The sequence below is a fragment of the Plecotus auritus genome (genome assembly GCF_963455305.1).
Source record: "Plecotus auritus genome assembly, chromosome: 9".
NCBI classification, from domain to species: Eukaryota; Metazoa; Chordata; class Mammalia; order Chiroptera; family Vespertilionidae; genus Plecotus; species Plecotus auritus.
This window is the reverse complement of record NC_137783.1, coordinates 29,221,188-29,242,773: the sequence shown is the minus strand read 5'-3', so window position 1 is coordinate 29,242,773 and position 21,586 is coordinate 29,221,188. Positions and strand designations below refer to the sequence as shown.

Here is a 21,586-nt window from a genome sequence, read left to right as displayed (position 1 = left end):
GGAGAGAGGGGGGAGGAACATCGATATGAGAGAGAAACATTGATCGGCTGCCTCACCCACACGCCATGACCAGGGATTGTATCTGAAACCCTGTGATGCACAGGATGACACTCCAACCACTGAGCCACACCGGCCAGGACAAAAACTACATTTTAAAATGTCATGGAACCAGAACTTTTACATTGTATCAATAATTATCTCATTTAAATTGTACTTTCAAAGAGTCATGATGGGTATTCTAAAGACTGTGTCTGTAGCAGAATTAATTAATGTGCTCTGTATGCCAATGATAAAAGAGGAGTTTCCTTTGGGGAAGACTGTTAATGTAATCTGTTACTTTATTATATTTATACATATTATGTTTATTAGCTTATTAACTATTGTACTTGATCTTTTCTTTTTTTGTAGGAGAACCAGCACAAATCCACCAATGTCATCTATCAGGCCCACCATGTGAGCAGGAATAAGAGAGGGCAGGTAGTTGGAACAAGGGGCGGATTCCGAGGATGTACCGTGTGGCTGACAGGTATGCTGTGTTGATATATATATTTACTATATCTTTATTGATTTCAGAGAGGAAGGGAGAGGGAGAGAGAGAGATAGAAACATCCATGATGAGAGAGAATCATTGATTGGCTGCCTCCTGCATGCCACCTACTGGGGATCAAGCCTGCAATCCGGGCATGAGCCCTTGACTGGAATTGAACCTGAGACCCTTCAGTCCACAGGCCCAGGCTCTAACGACTGAACAAAACTGCCTAGGGGCATGTTGATATATTTTAATCAAAAATTGATGTGTGACACACAATGTTAAGGAAATCAGTGTAACATAATTACGTGTTTATTTTAACATTAGAAGAAGGCTGAGAGCTGCCTCCTAACTCCACCTCAGTAAGAACGAGGACTTGGATCACATTATGTAATGTCTCCAGTTTTCTCCTCTTTGTCTGGAAAAGATGGGACAAGTTGATGATGACATTCCCATTCGGCCCAAGGAATTCCATAATTCTCAATTTCGTGCCTAAACACATTTACTGGCAGTCATGAATGTGGCTTTTCTAACATGACATCAAGCATTTGGCATCAAGCAGAAAGTTCTGGATGTTTAGAGATATTCTTTATGTTTCCTGATATTTTAGCATTCGATGAGACTGTTTTCATTGTGTAAAAAAATTATACTGTGTGCAAGAAGGAAACCTTGTGATTTCTATTTAGCTGAGGATTGTTGCCCTTACATATAGAAATAACTTACTCCCACTGAGGTAACCAAATGAATCTCCCATTTTTTTGTGTTTTTATAGCCACAGAATGTCAAAGCTAAGGGTTAGTAACAGAACTAGACCTTATACTCTGAGTACAATGTAGAGAAAGTTGATTCCTGGGAAAAGTCTGACATAGCTTGGACTTAAAAGGACAAACCAAGGTCATTTTATTTCATAATATTTCATAGACATAATATTTCAAAAAGAGATGACCTCATATAAATAGACTAGAGGCCCGGTGCACGAAATTCGTGCACTGGGGGGGGGGTGTGTTCCTCAGCCCAACCTGCACCCTCTCCAATCTGGGACCCCTCGGGGGATGTCCGACTGCCTGTTTAGGCCCGATCCCAGTCGGATATCCCTTTCACAATCTGGGACTGCTGGCTCCCAACTGCTCACCTGCCTGCCTGATTGCCCCTAACCGCTTCTGCCTGCCAGCCTGATCAACGCCTAACCACTCCCCTGCCAGCCTGATGGACACCTAACTGCTCCCCTGCCAGCCCGACCGTCCCCAACTGCCCTCCCCTGCCAGCCCGGTCACCCCCAAATGCCCTCCCCTGCATATACCCTCTTTATTAGGTAGGGTTTTTTCTTTAACATATTGGACAGTGTACCTGCCTTGGACTTGACAAACCAGTAAGAATGTAAACCCAAACTAAAAGTGTCATAAAATAAACTCCTTAAACAGGAATTTCATGAGACCTTGGAAAGGTGATATCATGTGGTTGTTTCTTCTTTTTTTCCTTCTCTTTCTTTTTCTTGATGTTTCATCTTTTGTCCTTTCTTTCTTTTCTCCTTTTATTCCTTTTCTGTCCTCTCTTTCTCTTAACTTTTCCATTGGTAGAATCGTCAGTACTTGAATCTGTCTTGCTTACAGAAGACGAAGAAGAGGGAAACACACCGTCATCTGAAGAAAAAGATGATCTATGTTGGGATCGGTGGTGTTTCTGGTTTTGCTCTTTTCCTGGTTTGTTTGTCATTTCTGCCGGCCTCGGCATCTTCAGGACTTGTGCATGGGCACTTCTTATTCATGTCTACAAAACCTCCCTGCCTTGGTGAAAACTGTAGGGGAAAAGGCTTTCCTGGGTGGGCTCAAGCCCTGCCCAAGGTGCTGAGGAACCAGGGTGGGGAGCACTGGTTCCTCAGCACCACTGCCCTTGCAGAGCCAACCTCCGGACCTCGGGGTACTCTCAGTAATGTAACTGCAATGTCTCCATTTGCCTTCAGAAATTAGTTGTAAGTTACTTCTGATGTGAAACCCTACCTCAGACATTTCCTTTGCGATTTCTAAAGATTTTAAACAAAACCCACTTACCTCCCTAACTTGTCAGAAGTTTCTACCCAATGGGAGAGGTTTGCTGGGCAGCATCGCCCAGATATCACCCCCCATCTCCAATCACTCGACTGGGGCAAGGGAAGTTCCAAGGCTATAGGTGTATGGTGGGGGGATCACTCCATGGGGGAGCAGGCCCTTTGGAGGCTGACACCCCAGGCTGCCGCTGGGAGGGGATAGCTCTGGGGGGCGTGGCTGCCTCCCAGGCCTACACCCCCTGCTATGTATGGGAGCTGATCGCTTGGGGGAGGGGGCGGGCAGAATAGGCACTGTGGGCGCCTCCCAGGCCCACAGCCCAGGCCACAGCTAGGAGCGGATCGCAGGGGGCGGGGGGTGTGCACGGCTGCCTCCCAGGCCACTGCCCAGGTCACAGCTGGGAGCAGATTGCACTGGGGGTGCACGGCTGCCGCCCAGGCCATGGCGAATCGTGCCAGGGGGGCATGCGGCCGCCTCCCAGGCCAATGGTCCGGGCCGCAGCTGGGAGCAGATCGTACCCGGGGTGTGTGGGCGCCTCCCAGGCTGACACCCGGGCTGTGGCTGGGAGCGGATCGCGCCGGGGGGGGGGGGGGGGGGGGGCACAGCCGCCTGGCCACACGCTGCCTGCTCTCAGTGGCAGCTCTCCCTGGGCCTGAGAGGACTGGGTGCCGCCATCTTGTGTCTATGGGCGCCGCCATTTTGTCGTGGAGTGATGGTTAATTTGCATATTACTCTTTTATTAGATAGGATATGTTGATACAGATTAGGAGATCATTTAGGTATTACTATCCATTCACAAATGCTGATGTAGTCTTACCTGGAATAATTCTAATGAATGTGGCAGGTAGGGACCTGCCTTGCCTCTTTTCTTGACATCCTGAGTCTTTCCCATTTTTGTCTACATCAGCCTCCTTCTTCTTCTTCAAGTTTTTTGTTGTTGTTTTTCCAGCGACTTATGGCACTTTCTTTTGGTTTCCTGGTTTTATTCATCCCTGGTCCAACAACTTTTTCCAGCTTCCAGGGTGATGAGAGACAGTGGGCAAGGAGCCTGCTATATTCCAAAAGGCAGGATTTGCCTGGCTTGATTCCTGAAATGTTTCCCCCAACTCTCTCTGAGCGACATGAGGGCAGCAATAGATAAAGCACAGCTGTGTCCCAGTTGTTTCTTACTTGTGTGCTTGGCTTTATGTTGTGTGTTTGCCTTTGTGGATTTGTCCAACTTTTAAATTAGGACATCCACACAGAGTCCATTTTTTCTGATATGGAATACCCTTGAAAAATGAAAAAGAACTGTAGAAGAGGGGACAAAATTTATTTTTTATTCTGATATATTGAAGAGGTAGGATACTGACCAGGCAACCCAAAGAAACCAAATACTTCTAATCCAGAGATTTGGATTTGAGCCTATGTTAACCCTGTGACTTTGAACAAGTCAATTAACCTCTCTGAGGAAGAAACATAGTACCTGCCTCATAGAGATGTAGGTAGAACTAAGTGAAATAGAGTAGCTATACACTTAGTAAAGCTCTCGATAGATGTAATTAGTGTTAACTCCAATGTATTAAAATAACTACGGTATGGCAGCCATCTAGTTTAATATAGTTACCATGGTCCAACAAAACCCTTGGTGGACGCAAGAGGAAAATCAATGGAAAAAAATTAATTCTGCCATAAGCATAATACATTATGCATGATAATGTTCAGAATTTAAAAGCCACGTAAAGGCAATTCTCTGAAAAAGCAGTGGCTGGTGTACAGGATTTCAGCTTCCTGTAGTTTGTAAAAATGTTTAGGAAGCACAGGAGCATAAAAACAGAACACCTTCTCTCTACTTTTAATCTCTGAAGAAAACAAATACTTTAACATAATGTCTCATTAGCCACTCCTTGGGAAACTTCACAGTAATATAATAGTAATAAAAATAATAATGATGGCCCTGGCTGGTGTGGCTCAGTTGGTTGGGCGTCGGCCTGTGCACTAAAAGGTTGTCGGTTTGATTTCCAGTCAGGTCAAAAGCCCAGGTTGGGGGCTCCATCCCCAGTGGGAGGTGATCATATTTTGCTCTCACATTGATGTTTCTCTCCCTCCCTCCCTCTCTCTTTCTCTTTAAAAAACGATTTTTAAAAATGTCTTAAATAATAATGATAGCTAAAAAAAAAAAAAGTTAATATTATTGACTTAATACGTTACTTTTTCTTGGGGACAAATAGTTATCTCAAGGTTTGAAAGAAATGCAAGTCAAATTCATGATTCAAATTGCTCAGTTCTTTTGCCAGGGCATCCATTTTTGAGCCCTGATTTGAAATGACGGAATAGTAGTTGAGCAGCTGATTCAGAAAGTCAAATACAAAGTTAATCTCACTTTAGAGTAGAAATTTGGAATAAGTCCAGTCAACTTGATAAGCCTGGTGATATAAAAAAATTCATTTAACAAGACCCATGCTAGTTCCACAGGAAGAAATATTGTTCTTTGAAATGGGCTACATGAAGAATCTACTTTCTGATATAAATTGTGATATGGCTCTACAATAAAAGTGGCAAAGACAAGATACTTTACTTGAATGAAAGACCTAATCTTATAAAAATGAGAGTAATACCACTTACTTGATGTATTAATATCCAGATTCTATAATAAATTCAGTTGTTAAAAAAAATACTATTACTGTGATTTTAGCTCTTAGTTTCCTGAGAGCTGAAACAAAATCAAAGGAAAGTTCTATTATTTCTCTCATTTTCTTCTGGGAGAGAGCATACCAGAGATTCAGGAGTTCCATTTCTCCTACCCTACAACCAGACAAATTCTAACAGGCAATGAGTTATGTAATAGACAAAGTTACATAATAGACAATGTCGTCAGCAGTGATTTGTAGAGATTGCCAACATATTCTTCAGATAGCCACTTGTCCTAATGATCCTATCTCAAGGCCAGGTGCATGATAAAACATAACTAAAATATGGAAATTATTTGTTTACCTTTCATGTAATACCCTTCTTTTTTAAAAAACATATTTTATTGATTTCAGAGAGGAAGGGAGAGGGAGAGAGAGATAGAAATATCAATGATGAGAGAGAATCATTGATTGACTGCCTCCTGCATGCCCCCTACTGGGGATCGAGCCTGCAACCTTGGCATGTGCCCTTGACCGGAATCAAACCCGGGACCCTTCAGTCCGTAGGCCGACGCTCTATTCACTGAGCCACACCAGCTAGGGCCATGTAATACCTTTCTTATCAAGTCTCCTTTGCTCTCTGTCTTTCATCCCTGCTTTTCTTATACTTTTTGTCTTTTCCTTCTTTCCACCCTCTGTCTTTGTAGTGACCTCTTGACCTTCTTTTCTTTGCCTCTAACTTTTCCTCTTCCACGCCTGGCTGCTGTCTGACACTGGCTTTGCACAATGGAATATTCTTCAGGTTCCAAGATCTTAAGGATTATTGAATGTGTTGAGTGCTACTTTTCCAGGATTTTAAGTAATTTTCAAATCACTTATGTAATTCCCTTTCTCCTTATGTTTTCCTTCATACTGAAATTATAAAGTGTGTTCCCAGCCATTGTGCTTTGAAACCCTGGTGCAAGGTACATGGTAACTGTTCTCATGTAAAGACTCCAAACGGCCAAGAGCGTATGGCAGCTCTCAATACATCCACAGCCTCGCTCAGGACGCTTCCCACCCTTGATGTTTCAAGAGTCATCGTCGAAAAAGTTTTGAAAATAAAGGACAGTATATGGACTCTGTGGTCAGATGCTTGTTGTAGGGGCATCGACAAGGGAGGTGGCCTCCCAGCCTCAGAGGGCTGGCTGTCCCTTTACTCAAGCTGATTGCTGTCACAAGAGGCTGTGAGAACACTCTCACCAGATCTTCTTGGTTTTTTTTTGTTTGTCTGTTTGTTTTTATCAAGAGAAGCCAAAATCTGGATTTTATGTGCAACTTTCTAATCTTTAAAACACTCTGCAGGCCAAGCAGAACATAGCAGGAACCAAATGCAGCCCCCACATGGTCTCCCCCTGTCGGAACCTCCCTGGCTTTGAGAGGCTATCGTCCTAATAAGGGACAAATAGTTATCTCAAGATTTGAAAGAAATGCAAGTATTGGACTTGTAGCACACTAGACTTTTTCTAGATTTTAAGGGTTTTGATTTGAGGTCAATCAAATGATTGCAATAAGGGTATAATTTACACTTAAAGTAGGTAAAAATTAGGATCAGATCATGATTAGGATCAGGTTCCAGTTTGTCATCTTAAACAATCAGGGACAATGCCTGTCTTGTCTTGCCTGCTCTGAACAGGTCTCTCCGGTGCTGGGAAGACGACGATCAGTTTTGCTCTGGAGGAGTACCTGGTCTCCCACGCTATCCCCTGCTACTCCCTCGATGGGGACAATGTCCGTCACGGCCTTAACAAAAACCTTGGATTCTCTCCGGGAGACAGAGAGGAAAATATCCGCCGGATTGCCGAGGTGGCCAAGCTGTTTGCCGACGCTGGCCTGGTCTGCATTACCAGCTTCATTTCTCCTTTCACAAAGGTAAACTGATTTGGTTCCCACACACTGCCAGCCGGCGCTCTCACTGCCAGGAGCAGGAGTTGGGAGGTGGGAGGGCCGGAGGAATGTTAAACTTCCAATTTCCCTCCCTGTTCCTTGCTCCCCTCACTTGCTTCCTCATTTCCTCTATTTAATATTGGTGATGAAGAGAAGTCCTTCATTTCCAGATGCCGGGGCACCAGACCACAGAAACCCTTCCACACACACACAATTGTAAGGCCTACTTGGCCAGAGCTGAAAGGAAGAAAATATTAACCAAGCAAAACTCTAAGGCTCTATAATTTCATTTCTCTCCAAACTCCGAGGGCTTAGCTCACTTAAAGGAAACAGCAGCTTCTCCCCAAGCCTCAGGTTCTGTGTGTTTCTCTGAATTCATGGAGGGGAGTGGCCCTCTCCCGATTTGTCCATGAGATTCCAATAAGAAGCTTTGTACTTGGAACGTCCTTCGAATGAAATGCCCCCACGTTGCCAGCCCTGAACTTCAGCAGATTCCTTCCGGGGGTTTGCTCCGAGAGTCCTCAAGAGAACTGTTTACCGGAGTGACCTTTCTGCGCTTCCTCTGAAGGAGGAGACTCCTGCCACCTATGCTGAGCACAGACCCCACTGTTACCTTCACATGATGTTTTCGGATGAAGAATTTCATTGGGAAACCTCTTCTTACGTTCTTAAGTGAAACTTTCTCTCTAGGATCGCGAGAATGCCCGCAAAATTCATGAATTGGCTGGACTGCCCTTTTTTGAAATATTTATAGATGCGCCTCTAAACATTTGTGAAAGCCGAGACGTCAAAGGCCTCTACAAAAAAGCTCGAGCCGGGGAGATCAAAGGTAGGAGAACCAGCTCAGCCACACCTTGGCCTCTTGTGTCTGTCACCCATCCTTCCTGGTCTGTCCCCAGAAACCTGTTGGAAGTTTCAGAAGCTGTTTTCTAAAATTGCATATAGCATACACCACCTCTGTCCCACCCTGATATCTTCAGTATGTCCATGGGCTTATTAAAACATGGGTTCATATTTTTTAAATAGTTTTTTATTTTATATTTTTTTATCTTTGAGATTCCACATTGCAATTAATCTTTTTGTTTGGTTGGTTGGTTTTTTGTTAATCCTCACTTGAGGATATTTTTCCATTGATTTTTTTTTTTTTAGAGAAATTGGAAGGGAGGGGGAGAGACACAGAGAGAAACATCAATGTGAGAGAGACACATCTATTGGTTTCCTCCCACACCTGCCCTGATAGGGCCAGAGGATTGAGCCTGCAATCGAGGTACATCATGCCCTTGACTGGAATCAAATCCAGGACCCTTCAGTCCGCGGGCTGACACTCTAACCACACTCTAAGGGCTGTGGGTTCATATTTTTTAAGAACTGTCACCTCAGTGACGAGCAGTAAAGTTCAGAGAACTAAAATGGATGAGTCAGTATGAGTGTGTGCGTAGGAGTGTGCCTGGGTTTTCCGTATTCTCTTTTTATTCTGATCAGCTGCAGGCGGCTTGGGCTTGGCTAGCCAGATTTTGTGGCTCATTTGGGACTTCCTCTATTGAAAATGCAGCTGTGTGTTTTCTCACGTACGGCTAGCGGTCCAGGATGGCTGGGTGACCTTTTCTGTTATAATCTGAATTCTCAGCTTAATACATGTTATGTCTTATTGATTAAAAAGATGGTTCTATTGGGGCAGATGTGATTTCCACCCTCTGCTTCGCAGGATTCACAGGCATTGATTCTGATTATGAGAAACCTGAGACGCCCGAGCTGGTGCTTAAAACTGACTTGTCCTGCGTGAGCGACTGTGTCCAGCAGGTGGTGGAACTTCTGCAAGAGCAGGTGGGTGGCCTGCTTGTCTTTTCTTTTCTTTTAAATTGAATAATATCATGAAAGATCATCTACTTACTGAAGCATTCTCTTTATAGCTTTCATTTCAAATTGTCCCCCATTCTGCTTCCTTTCAGAGCATTGTGCCCCATACTGTAATCAATGGCATCCATGAGCTCTTTGTGCCGGAAAACAAACTAGACCAAGTCCGAGCTGAGGCAGAAGCTCTCCCATCCCTGCCAATTACCAAGGTAAAAGGGCGCAGGCTGGCCAAGGGGAATTATGCTTAATATCAGTCATTATAATCCATGTACAGTTACTCTTCATAATATAGGCGGTATGAATAAGGGAAATGCGGAGTTCATAAAGAAAAATGTTTCACCTTGTCAAATGTTTTTTAACCTCTTCTCCAATCAAATCTGTTGCCAAGAATTGCCACAGGGCAGCTGAGCACAGAGGCAGACCAGGCAGGTAACTGTATTTCCATAGGACAGTGTTGCTTGATTGTCTTCATCCCTTCAGTTATGCCAAAGTGTATGCAATAGGCAATAATCGTTGGCAGCTGCTGGATGATTGCTTGTCAAGAACACAAGTGTTTCTTGGGCAGTCAAGAAAGAATTTGGGGGAGACAAAAAACAACCCTGAACTAAAGTGATATGAATGCCCCAATCTTTTTCTACTCTGCAAATTCTACTCTTTCCTCATCAGGGAGCATCTGGTCTGAGGAGAGAGGGAGGCAGCTTTAGTTGCATTTATTCTGCAGCCTGGAAGATACAGATGCAACCCCAGCAGACTGCTCTGCACAGACTTGGCCCTTTTATGGATCAGTGTTAGTTGGTCCCTACAAGGTGACCATGTTTTCATTGGTATCTTTTTGTTGTCTATTAAAACCTTGTATATTTTTATAAGAGACAGAATACATTTATCTTTTAGATTCCACATTGCAACTAATCTGGCACAAGCTGGTGGCTTTTAGAGTACCGATCTGGCCAAGGTCAGAAGCAAGTATAATTCATTGGGAACCTGTTTCAGCTCATGAAGACTCTATACTCGGATAACTCATGACAAATTTATACACAGAACCCCTTACTCTACAGAATAAATTCTGAACACTCCAATGTTCCAGGCAGATTAGAAACATAATTACAGTGTGAAATCATAGTTCCAATAACAAAATGGGCTTCAAGGTAAAAAAAACCATAAAGAACTTCAATCTAATGATTAATTTTTTTTTTCAGTCCTGACAGGAAAGTTTTCAGAGAAGTGATCTAGGAGCTGGGTTTTAAAGGATGAATAGGAATTTTCAGTTGGGAAGGAGGCTAAGCCCGAAACCACATATGTGTTTAGACTATATGTTGTTAGTGAATTGGCTCCCAAGCAGGCAATGGGAAGAAGTGGAAGTGCCTGCATGAGCCCCTTGGGCCGGAGCTTAAAGGGCTTTCAGTATCATGCTAAGAATTTTGGAATTTTATTTCAGAGTCAGTGGTTTGCCCAATTCAGTCAACTAAATAGTGCATTTGGTGAAAAAAATATAGCCAAGCCAGAATTTTTGTGGGGGTCGGGGGGAGAGGGGGTGGGCGTGGGCGAAGAGAATGAATTGTGAATGTTCAATACCGTTGCACACCATAAGAATAGATACAGCCTAAAGTGTTCAAATAAATCATCTCAATTTGAAATCTTTTCACCACTCCCCTGTAGGAGAGTTCTAGATTCAAATGTATCTGGCCCCAAGATTATGGGTCAGCATAACACATGGGAACACTAAAAACAAAAAGGTTCTGCCTTCATCCTCCTGTCAACGGAATAAGAAAGAGCCGCCCTGGGGCCAGATGACTGAACAGCAAAGCTTATGGAAATGTTCACCTGCTTTTCCTGTTTTGCAGCTGGATCTTCAGTGGGTCCAAGTTTTGAGTGAAGGCTGGGCCACTCCCCTTAAAGGTTTTATGCGAGAGAAGGAGTACTTGCAGGTTATACACTTTGGCACCCTGCTAGATGGTATGGGTTTTTTTGTTTCATTATTATTATTATTATTATTAGTTGTTGTTGTTGTTATTTGGCCAATACAATGAAATTCCCCAAATCTGAACAAATCTTGATGGGTGTATCCAATGCCACAACTGATGGACAGACTTTAGGAAAGGGGACTTGCTCTGGACTCGGAAATCCTACCGTTCACGACCTACTTCTGCCACGTATTCTTGGCTTTGGAAAAGTCACTAAACTTGTTGAAACTTTAGTTTTGCATCAGCATTACCCTCCATTATATAAATACAGATTGATTCTCTAAATAGATTTCTAGGTTCTGTACAATTCCGAACACTGATTTTGCTCATTTCCTTTCATTTCTGTCAACTTTCCATCTCCACGTGGTTCCCAGAGCTTTTTCAGAACACAATACCAAGCCTCTGAACTCCCTTTCTTCCACTCTTTATTATCAAAGAGAAAATCTTTCTCAGAGTCTTCATAGGAGCAAGAAGTGCTAATCCTTGGTTTATAAATCTTACTGTGAAAATAGATCACTTATGGTGTGTCCAGTTCTGTCATGTAGAACTTTCGTTTGAAGGAGTTTTCTGTTTATCCTCAAAGGGTTATTGGTTGTTTAAAACCACGAAACTGAAGGTTTTCCTTGCACACAAAGCCAAGGCCTGGTTAAGCCTATTTCACCTCCACCACCCTCTGTTGGCCGGATACTCAGAGGGCAGCAGACAGGCAGAAGCATTGTCGCCAGATGATAGGATCCTCTGGGCAACCAGGATGAACTCAGCACATGTTGCTGACCTGCAGGGCACCACTCATTCTTCAGGTGCTCGGTCAAGCTTCCTTCCAACAGCTGCTTTCCTTGGTGTGTGCTAAAGTGTCAATATGCATCCCTTTGCATGAAGTACACTAGGATGGCTTCACCCACTAAACGCTAATAAGGGCACGTGGAGGCAACTTTCTGGGTACAAGCTGGTGGCTTTTAGAGTACTGATCTGGCCAAGGTCAGAAGCAAGTGTAATTCAGAAAACTTCCGGACCTTTCTATGATCATTTCCTTCCTCAAACTGCCTGAGCTTATCAAATGGAACTTATCTGTCTCAAGACTCTGGAGAATGGCTGATTAAAGTGGGAGGGGTGGTGGTAAAGTCACCCTGAATTTGTAATACTGAGCAGGCCTAAACCTTTTAGGAAGAAAACTCAAATCAGATGTTATTTCTTGAGAAAGATGTTCATGTTCTGGGCTTGTGCCTCTGCCTGGGGAATGGAGCATAAAAGCCAGAATCGGAGCCAAAAAAGACTCTGGTCAACATGGGCCCTCGCCTCTCACTCCTCTTATCAGCTGTTCCATTATAAGCTGTGGCTGATGATGCCTCCAAACCTGAGACCTTCATTTCTCAGATTCAATAACATTCCAAAAGCACTTGATTTACGTATAGCTTGCCTTAATAATAATAAAGCATATCTGTACATTTCACTACTTGCAAAGCATTTTCTCAGGCATTATTTCATTTGATCCTCTTGAAAGCCCTGGAAGACAGGCAACTATTTTCATGCTGCTTTACAGATGAGGAGACTGATCTCAGGTTAAGTACTTACTGAAGTTCATACATTAGTAATGAGGGGCCCAAGACCAGAGACCAGAATGTCCTGACTGCTGGCCCGCTGTTCTTTCTGTACCCGCTGCTCTCCTGAGGTCCTTTCCTATAGAAGCTAGTAGCTCAGGAAGTTTGTACAGCAAACATTTACAGGCTGACATTTACCTCGATGTCTTAATTTCAACACATGCTAAACACAGGCTGCATTGAGTAAATGCCACTGGACTCAGCCGTCAGCCACGAATGAGAGGCTGATCGTGAGCATATAAACCAGAGCTGTGGCCAGAAGGAAAGTGAGCCACCTTGGAAGTGAGGACCTTAGTGCAGGCATAGTCTGTAACCTTTGACTAAGATTTGTTCTTTAAAGAAAAATACCAGGGTGGTGGGTGTGGTTGCAAGGCCAATGTTAATGGAAATCAAGGTAACTTGGGATCTAGGACTTCAGGGTGTGGGGACAAAAAGAATCCTAGAGTAGGAAAAATAGTTTTTGTTTTAAGAAGGAGAGAAGGGGGCATTTTTCCTGGGCTTCCTAGATTTTGATGGATTCTTAAAGGAGTCTATGATCCAGAAAGATGAAGAACAGCTAATGCAGAAAATCCATCTGGATAATTTCAGCCAAATCTCTCTCCCTCCCTCTCACACCATTTCAGTTGCCTTTCACGATGCTCTTCAATCTGCAAAACACGTTGCTTTTCTTTTTCTTATTTGGTTCTTACTACCACAAGGTGGGTGAAGCATTGTTGCTCTCACCGCCCATGTAATACAGGTGCCTATCTCTCCCCTCCCCCAAGCCCACCAGTCTGAGCATACAGATGAGGTCACTTTCCCATTAATACTTGAATCCCACTAGTTCTCGACTCCTACCCGCTCATGGAGAAATCCAAGTTCTTTCCAAAGCCTCCCCAGTGTTTGTGGGGATTCTCAAAGGGTGTTGCCTATGCTTCAGAGTCAGGCCCCCGGCCATGCGCCAGTTGCCATGTGGGTCTGTGTCTCTCTGCACCCACAAAGGTGCAGATCCTCCCATTCACTCCAGCCACTGCTGTCCTTGTACCCAAGTGGGAAGGAGAATGTTCCCTTCCTCTGTGTTGACCTCACTTGAGGATGCTCTAGAGCAGTGGTGCTCAACCTTTCTAATGCCGTGACCCTTTAATACAGTTCCTCATGTTGTGGTGACCCCCAACCATAAAATTATTTTCGTTGCTACTTCATAACTGTAATTTTGCTACTGTTATGAATCGTAATGTAAATGTAAATGGTCTTAGGCTCTACATCAGCGGTTCTCAACCTGTGGGTCGCGACCCACAGGTTGAGAATCACAAGCAGGGTCGCCTAAGACCATCGGAAAACACAGATATTTACATTATGATTCATTAACAGTAGCAAAATTACAGTTATGAAGTAGCAACGAAAATAATTTTATGGTTGGGGGTCACTACAACATGAGGAACTGTATTAAAGGGTCGTGGCATTAGAAAGGTTGAGAACCACTACTCTAGAAGGTTGCTTGAGACCCAGAGCGTTAGAGAACTGAGTGAAACAACTCTTGTGATCTTACACATCCCTTTATTCTCCTGTGGCTTCCAGCAAGGCAATATTGGGTAAGGGGATAAGACCAGGTGTCATGCTCTTTCCATAATCCTTACCCACTTCCAGCCTGTAGGGCCTATTTCTGGGACTTTCTGCAAGACTCCTTTGTGCCCCATGGGAATTCTCTGCTGGCTCCACTATCTACCCCTGCAACCCGAAACCACTGGACATACCCCTGGTATAGTCAGGGTTCAAAATGCCTCATGCCCTTCAGGAGCCTCCTCAATGCCTATGGATATCAATTAATAAAAACAGATACCAGGAATATAATATGCTGCCCACTTCTACCAAAGTAGGGATGGAATATCATAGTGGATAATAGTGTAAGCTGTGGAGCCAAACTGTCTGAGTTCATATGCCCTTGATTCACTATGAACCTGGGCAAATTACTTAAACTCTCTGGGTCTCAGTATCCTCATCTGTAAACGAGATATTAATATCAGTACCTACCTCATTGGGGTGTTGAAAGTTTAAAGGAATGCCTGGTCTAATAGTAAATGTTTTTATACATTAACAAACCCCCATGGCATGCAAGTAAAGGAACTCGAACTCTAGAAGAGACCAAGGCTTATCTCTAGGCATATCAGTTTGAAGTAGCGCACAAAAAAGTTCATCAGCTATCCAACAAATATTTATTAAGTGTTCTCAGATGCCAGGTTTTGTTCTGGCTGCTGGAGATAGAGTGTTAGTGAAGACAGGTATGAGCTAGGTGGGACAGACAGTACAGCTCATTGTCCGAACCTGGTCCAGCAGGTTCTTCCCACCACATGAGTGATTGTCAAACATTAAAACACACACACACACACACACAAAAAAAAAACAACAACAGATAACCAGCCCAGCTGGCATGGCTCAGTGGTTGAGCGTCCACCTATGAACCAGGAGGTCACGGTTTGATTCCTGGTCAGGGCATGTGCCCGGGTTGTAGGCTTGATCCCCAGTGTGGGGTATGCAGGAGGCAGCTGATCATGCTTCTATCTCATCAATGATGTTTCTCTTTCCCTCTCCCTTCCTCTCTGAAATCAATAAAAATATATTTTTTTAAACCCAGATAACTGTATTTCAGTGAAATCTGAGGTAATCTATACAGCATATTAAAACAGAGCTGCTCCTGTGGGAGGGGCAGACTCAGCCACCCTTCTACCTGGACAGCTGTCCTGGAGGCATCTGAGGAAGCCAGTTGCAACCCTGCCCTGTACCACATCGTGACAGTCTCCTGGCAGAGCCTGGTGTGATGGCCTCTGGACTAAGTAGACAGAATCAAATTCCAAAAAGTGGTTAACATTTATGTGTTAGAAGATTGGGCAAGATACCACTCATATGGATATCATTTCATTTTAACCAATTCATGAAAATTTGAGTCACCACCATCGAAAATAATTTCTATAGACAAAGAATTACAAATTTTTTAATCGCCTACAGTCTGTAGGCAATAATTCTTTTATTCTGACCATGTCTCCTAAAAACATTTTGTCAGTTTTAATTTTCTCAAAGATTCACATTTTCCCCCTACATTAAAAAGAAATTAGCTCAGTCTAATTTTTGTAGTGTTTCTAATAATTGTATAATGAGGTACTCCCTATTGTCCTCAAAGATCTACTTTCATGTCAATGTTTTTTTGTGTGTTTTTTTTTAAATAAATCTTTATTCAGATTATTACAATTGTTTCTCCTTTTACCCCCATAGCTCCCCTCCACCCAGTTCCCACCCCACCTTCTGCCCTTACCTCCCCCACACTGTCCTCATCCATAGGTGTATGATTTTTGTCCAGTCTCTTCCTGAACCCTCCATACCCCTTTCCCCCCTGAGAAATATCAGTCCACTCCCTTTCTATGCCCCTGATTCTATTATATTCACCAGATTATTCTGTTCCTCAGGTTTTTAATTCACTTGATTTTTAGGTTCACTTGTTGATAGATATGTATTTGTTGTTCATAATTTTTATCTTTACTTTTTTCTTCTTCCTCTTCTTTAAGAATACCTTTCAGCATTTCATATAATACTGGTTTGGTGGTGATGAACTCCTTTAGCTTTTTCTTATCTGTGAAGCTCTTTATCTGCCCTTCAATTCTGAATGATAGCTTTGCTGGGTAGAGTAATCTTGGTTATAGGTTCTTGCTATTCATCACTTTGAATATATCTTGCCACTCCCATCTGACCTGCATAGTTTCTGTTGAGAAATCAGCTGACAATTGTATGGGTGCTCCCTAGTAGGTAATTAACTGTTTTTCTCTTGCTGCTTTTAATATTCTCTCTTTGTCTTTTGCTCTTGGCATTTTAATTATGATGTGTCTTGGTGTGGTCCTCTTTGGATTCCTTTTTGTTTGGGGTTCTGTGTGCTTCCTGGACTTGTAAGTCTATTTCTTTCACCAGGTGGGGTAAGTTTTTGGTCATTATTTCTTCAAATAGGTTTTCAGTATCTTGCTCTCTCTCTTCTTCTGGCACCCCCATAATTCTGATGTTGGTTCGCTTGAAGTTGTCCCAGAGGCTTCTTACACTATCTTCAACTTTTTGGATTTTTTTTTGCTTTTTGCTTTTTCGGTTGAGTGTTTTTTGCTTCTTTGTTTTTCAATTCTTTGACTTGATTCTTGTGTTCCTCTAGTCTGTTGTTGGGTCTCTGTATAATATTTTTTATTTCAGTCAGTGTATGTTTAATTTCTAGTTGGTCCTTTTTCATATCTTCGAGGGTCTCGTTATATTTATTGGCCTTTTCTAGGATATTCTTGAAAAGCCTTATAACCGTGGTTTTGAATTCTATATCCAGTCGTTTGTTTTCCTCCATTTCTTTCGTTTGTGATCTGTTTCTTTGACGCCGCATTTTCACTGCTTCCCTGAGTTGGTAGGGTAGATTTGTGTGCTAGGTTTCCTATATGGCCCAGTGGGTCGGCCTCCCCAGTTAACCTGAGGTGGATACTCTTGGTGCACCCCTTTGTGGACTGTGTGTACAGCCTTGTTGTAGTTAAGTCTTGATTGTTGTTGGTATCACTGGGAGGAATTGACCTCCAGGCCAGTTGGCTGTAAGGATCAGCTGTGTCTACGCTGGGAGAAATTCGGTGCTGGAGACAGCCTTATAGGATTAGACTTGCCAAATTGCAATAGCCTCTGTGCTTAGCTTGGATGGGGTGGAGTCTCAGGGCGGAGCAGACAGTCTTGGCTTCCAGTCAGCCTTGCCCTTGCGCACGCATGCCTCCAGACTTCTGCCTTTCCTGGCTCCCGAGTCTCCACCCGAGAGTCCAGATTCCCCCCACAAGAGCGTGGGTCCCCAGGGGCTCGCCTGGAACTGGGGTTCAGTGCAGTCAGAACTGGGGCTCAGTGCAGTCAGGAGCTTCCAACTCCCTTCTGCTAGGGAAAGCCTGTGGCAACCTCCGCAGCCTTTGTGCACACTGGCGCGCGCGCCTCCAGACCCCTGCCAGCCGGGCTCCCCCGGGTCTCCCCCGGGGTCTCTGAGTCTCCGGGTGCCTTTCTCTCTACCTGACAGTCCAGACTCCCCCTGTATGAGCCTGGGTCCACGGGGTTTCCCCCGGGACTGGGGTTCAGTGCAGTCAGAACTGGGGTTCAGTGCGGTCGGGGGCTTCCTTTCCCCCTCCTGCCAGAGAAAGTCAGCCAGGCTCTCAGCCGCCCTTCCTCTCTGCGCACACAAAGACCCTTTGCTGTGCCTCCAATTCTCTGTGAGCTTTTCTCTTTCCTTCTAGTTGTAGAATTTTCACTCAGCCAGCTTTCCTGTGGTTCTGGATGGTGTCCGTTCTGTCTTTTAGTTGTAGTTTTGAAATTGTTGTGCGAGGCAGCAGTTTAGGTGCTTACCTATGCCGCCATCTTGGTTTCTCCAGGAACAATTTTCATGTCTATGTTTTATATCAATTTATTTATCACTGGATATATAAAGTTTGTGGGTTGTCAAGTCTAAATTTAAAAATGGCATTACAAGGTTGTGTTTTTGACTGGTGACCCCAGGTTGGGTCAAATCATGGCAGCTTTGTGAGACTCGATTATTTTTAAAAGTAAGTCTTCTGGGACTCTGAGTTTCCAAGGCAGGGCTTAAGGGCTTTCCTTCTATCTGTCAGCATTTATTCAGCACTTAATGTGGTCTGACTGTGGCTTTTGACATAAGACAGCACATTTAATCCAGATAACACCGCTGTGAAGATGTGCATATGAGGAAATAAGTATTGGAAAGTTTAACTCACTTGAAGTCTCAATTCAAACCCAGGTTATCCTGGTCCTGGCGTTTGTGCTTATTCCACAGAGCATGTTTTCATGTGTTCTAACCATCTAGATTCTAGGACGTTCTAGAGCCATTTGCTTCTGTACCTTCTCCCAAAGCCTGGTTTGGAACCATATGCAATAGTTATACCATCACATATTTGCAAGAGACAACTTCTTTTTTTTTTTTTTTTCTTAGACAACTTCTTTCTGAAGTTGGAGGAGCCATTGACATGTTAAAATTATTTTAAAACAGATAGTCATCTAAAATAATGCTTTTGAATTTATTGAATAATATCCAGGACAAATCTGGTTTTACCAGGTTTTGCTGTCATTACAGTCTCTATATTTTAAAATAGCAGTAGCAAAGTATATTTATATGTTATATGTGTGAAGTTTTAATAAGAATTTGTTCCTTATTGCTTTAATATTACTTTGGTGCAGAGCTGAAAACATGTTTCTTAAGTGTGTTTATATTTTTCCAGGCATGGTCCTTTCTGGTATGCACTTTACTTTAACTTTCCAAGTAGTTAAATTATTATATGTAGATTTATTATATTGATTAGAAATGGTTGAGAACCTAAAAAAAAATCCAAATGAACCAGTTGGAATTGCCAACAGTTCATGATCCAACCAGTTATAATAGAATAACGCTACACTCTTCTGTTGACTGGAGCCCAAATAACAGGAAAGTTCTGGATCAGATGCAGCTGTTGTTTATAATGTTGTAGTTGGCTGACAAAAGTAATCTCATTTCTAAATTGTTGCACATTTTGTTCCTGAGATTTTAAAAGAATTTATGATCCTTTCCACCAGTTACTTCTACTGAATGTTGGTCCCTCTATTTAGTTTCACAAATCTGGAAATAGCATTTACAAAACATTTGTAATTGCTTAAGGATAAATCAATTTTAGATGCCATTTAAAGTGGATGCACCTGGTTGGTTTGTGAATGATCATACTTCACTTGTTTGTGATGTGTGATCATGCGTAAATTCCATGGCAACCTGATGATTGGCAGTTATAGGACTGGGAATAAACACAAGCTTGCTGTGGCTGTAAGCTTCTGCGCTGTTCCAGAATGGAAAGGTAAAATTCTGAAGATGTCCTTTATCTTTGGCATTGTTTTCCATCATTGTTTTTTTTTTTTTTTCTTTAAAAAGCCTAGGTAAGCAATAAAAAGTAATTTAGTTTCTTTCCCCTAGAAACAGCCCCAAACAACCGATAAGATTGTTAAAACAAAAGACCTGCAAGGTTAAAACAAAAGGCTTGCAAGTTATTTAAAGCAAAAGCAAAATTATTCCACTGGACGTGATGCTCGTGGCTACAAAACCACAAGGCTCTTTTCTAAAGTGAGATATATTGCAGTAAAATACCCAGCGCAGTCCCCACTGGACAAGAAGGAAAGAGGCCGAAAGCCCGAATCAGTGTTGAAAGTATGGAGGCCGTTTCAGCACCAAGTTCCATTGTTGGCTACGTCTTTGTATTAGCAAAGTAGATAGAGGTGACGATAGGGAAGCCACCATAAATCTGCTCGCACCGGTGTGGGGTTGTCGCTACGGGGGTATGAGACCAGTTGGCTTTATTACTTGGTAGAACTTCTTTCTGCGACATCCCACAGATTAGCTCTCTTATCTTGGCACTCTTGTCAGGGAGTGCTGATTCCTCAGTTTGGATTTTCACTCAAAGCCAAGATACAGGTGGGCCAGAGGTTACACTGGGCAGGAACCTAGTGGACCCAAGGAGGAGATTGCAACAGGAAAGCAGAGTATTCCTTGGATTTCAACCCAGAATAATTGAGGGGAGACACCACCATAAGCGTGTTGCAGTCAGAACGAGGCTTCCGCCAGCATCCTGCCCATCTTTTGCTTTGCATTTTATGTTACTTCATTTTAATCAAGTCGCTCTTTATAAGCACTGTGGCCAGTCATCCACAATCCACAGAAAGCATGATTTCTGACTAGGTCATCAGTAACCTTGACGGTGTTATTGTTAATCTCGCTCTTGTTTTCTCAATTAGACTATGCAGTGGGTTTAATTATCTTTCACCATAAACCTCTGCTGATACAGTGCTTTACAATATGCTTCCTCCCAGCAACCCAGGGGAAAACATATTATTTATTATCCCTATTTTCAAGTGAGGAAATTGAGCACAGAAGGTGAATGACACAGGAGTAAAGGGGAGACTCACGCACGACTGAGTTTAGTGTTCTCTGCACAGGGCTTGGCTTGCTCTTATTGCCTCTGAACTTTGAAACAGGGGAGTTACTTGAATGACAAAACCCATTACTTTCTCTGCACAGTGTCTTCTTTTTGGTTTACAAGGGTTCGCAGAGCAGGTTACAGGATTTTATGATGGGGTTTCTTTATTGCTGGCAGTTGCTGTCTATATTCTGTGACATTCTTTACATTCTAGTAACTTCTGGAGAGAATTTAATAGGAGTAAAGTGAGATACCTGGAGACTATGGTTTCATAGCTGCTAGAGAGAGTGTTTTGCTCCTCAAAACAGAACTCAGATCTCAGATCTTTAATTCTGTCGGAGACATTCTAAATGTTGGCTTTTGAAAGTTAGGTTTAAAAGACTTCATTCATCTATGGTACATTTCCTCAAATCCATAAGTAACTGCATTTGTTTTCTCTGGAGTTCAAGGTTTTATTTACCTTCGTTTCCTTTCCTTCTGAGTCTTGAACTTTGGAACTCCCCACAAATCTCCCTAATGTTTTTTCCTGGCTCCATTTTCTTACCTGTAAGTACAACAGGGACACTGACACATTCGTCAGGATGCTTGAGCACCATTACAAATGGAGAAAAACAGTTGTGCAATTTCTCTTGCATTAATTAGCTGGCTTCGTTAAAACAGATGTTTTCAGGGGGCCAAACAGTATCCTTTTAAAAAGCCCCAAACTGAGAAACATCATTGTTTTTCTCTCTGTCCCTCTAAAAAATTAATAAAAAGTAAAAATAACAGAATGTGTTAAACATAAGGAAACTTTAAAAAATTACTCCATCGTCATTAATTATGCTGGTTATTATGCTGAGTTCTAATGTAATGGTGCCCTGAGGACTGGGAGACAATTCGGATTGTTGGCCTCACATTAAAGGGAACCCCCTCCTCCCACCCCAGCTCCATGACTCTGTATTTTTTGTTTCTGTATAAATTTGGTTTTTCCAGAGGAGGGAGGGAGGAAAGGGAGAAGAAGAGACAGAGATTTATTTTAAGGAATCAATTATGGCAGTTGTGGAGGTTTGTCTAGTCCAAAATCTGCAGGGTAGTCTGGCAGGCGGTAGACCAGGGAAGAGTTACAG

At 42.9% G+C, this 21,586-nt stretch overlaps 1 protein-coding gene across 1 annotated transcript in view; it reads left to right on the top strand.

Annotated features, from left to right (window-relative positions):
• PAPSS2 (3'-phosphoadenosine 5'-phosphosulfate synthase 2) overlaps positions 1 to 21,586 on the top strand; it is a 75,053-nt gene that overhangs the window by 40,810 nt on the left and 12,657 nt on the right. The window contains exons 2-7 of the mRNA XM_080688668.1: positions 409 to 526; positions 6,856 to 7,091; positions 7,797 to 7,935; positions 8,812 to 8,930; positions 9,056 to 9,169; positions 10,802 to 10,913. Of these exons, the coding sequence (XP_080544794.1) occupies positions 409 to 526; positions 6,856 to 7,091; positions 7,797 to 7,935; positions 8,812 to 8,930; positions 9,056 to 9,169; positions 10,802 to 10,913 (838 nt within the window). The remainder of the gene's footprint in view (positions 1 to 408; positions 527 to 6,855; positions 7,092 to 7,796; positions 7,936 to 8,811; positions 8,931 to 9,055; positions 9,170 to 10,801; positions 10,914 to 21,586) is intronic.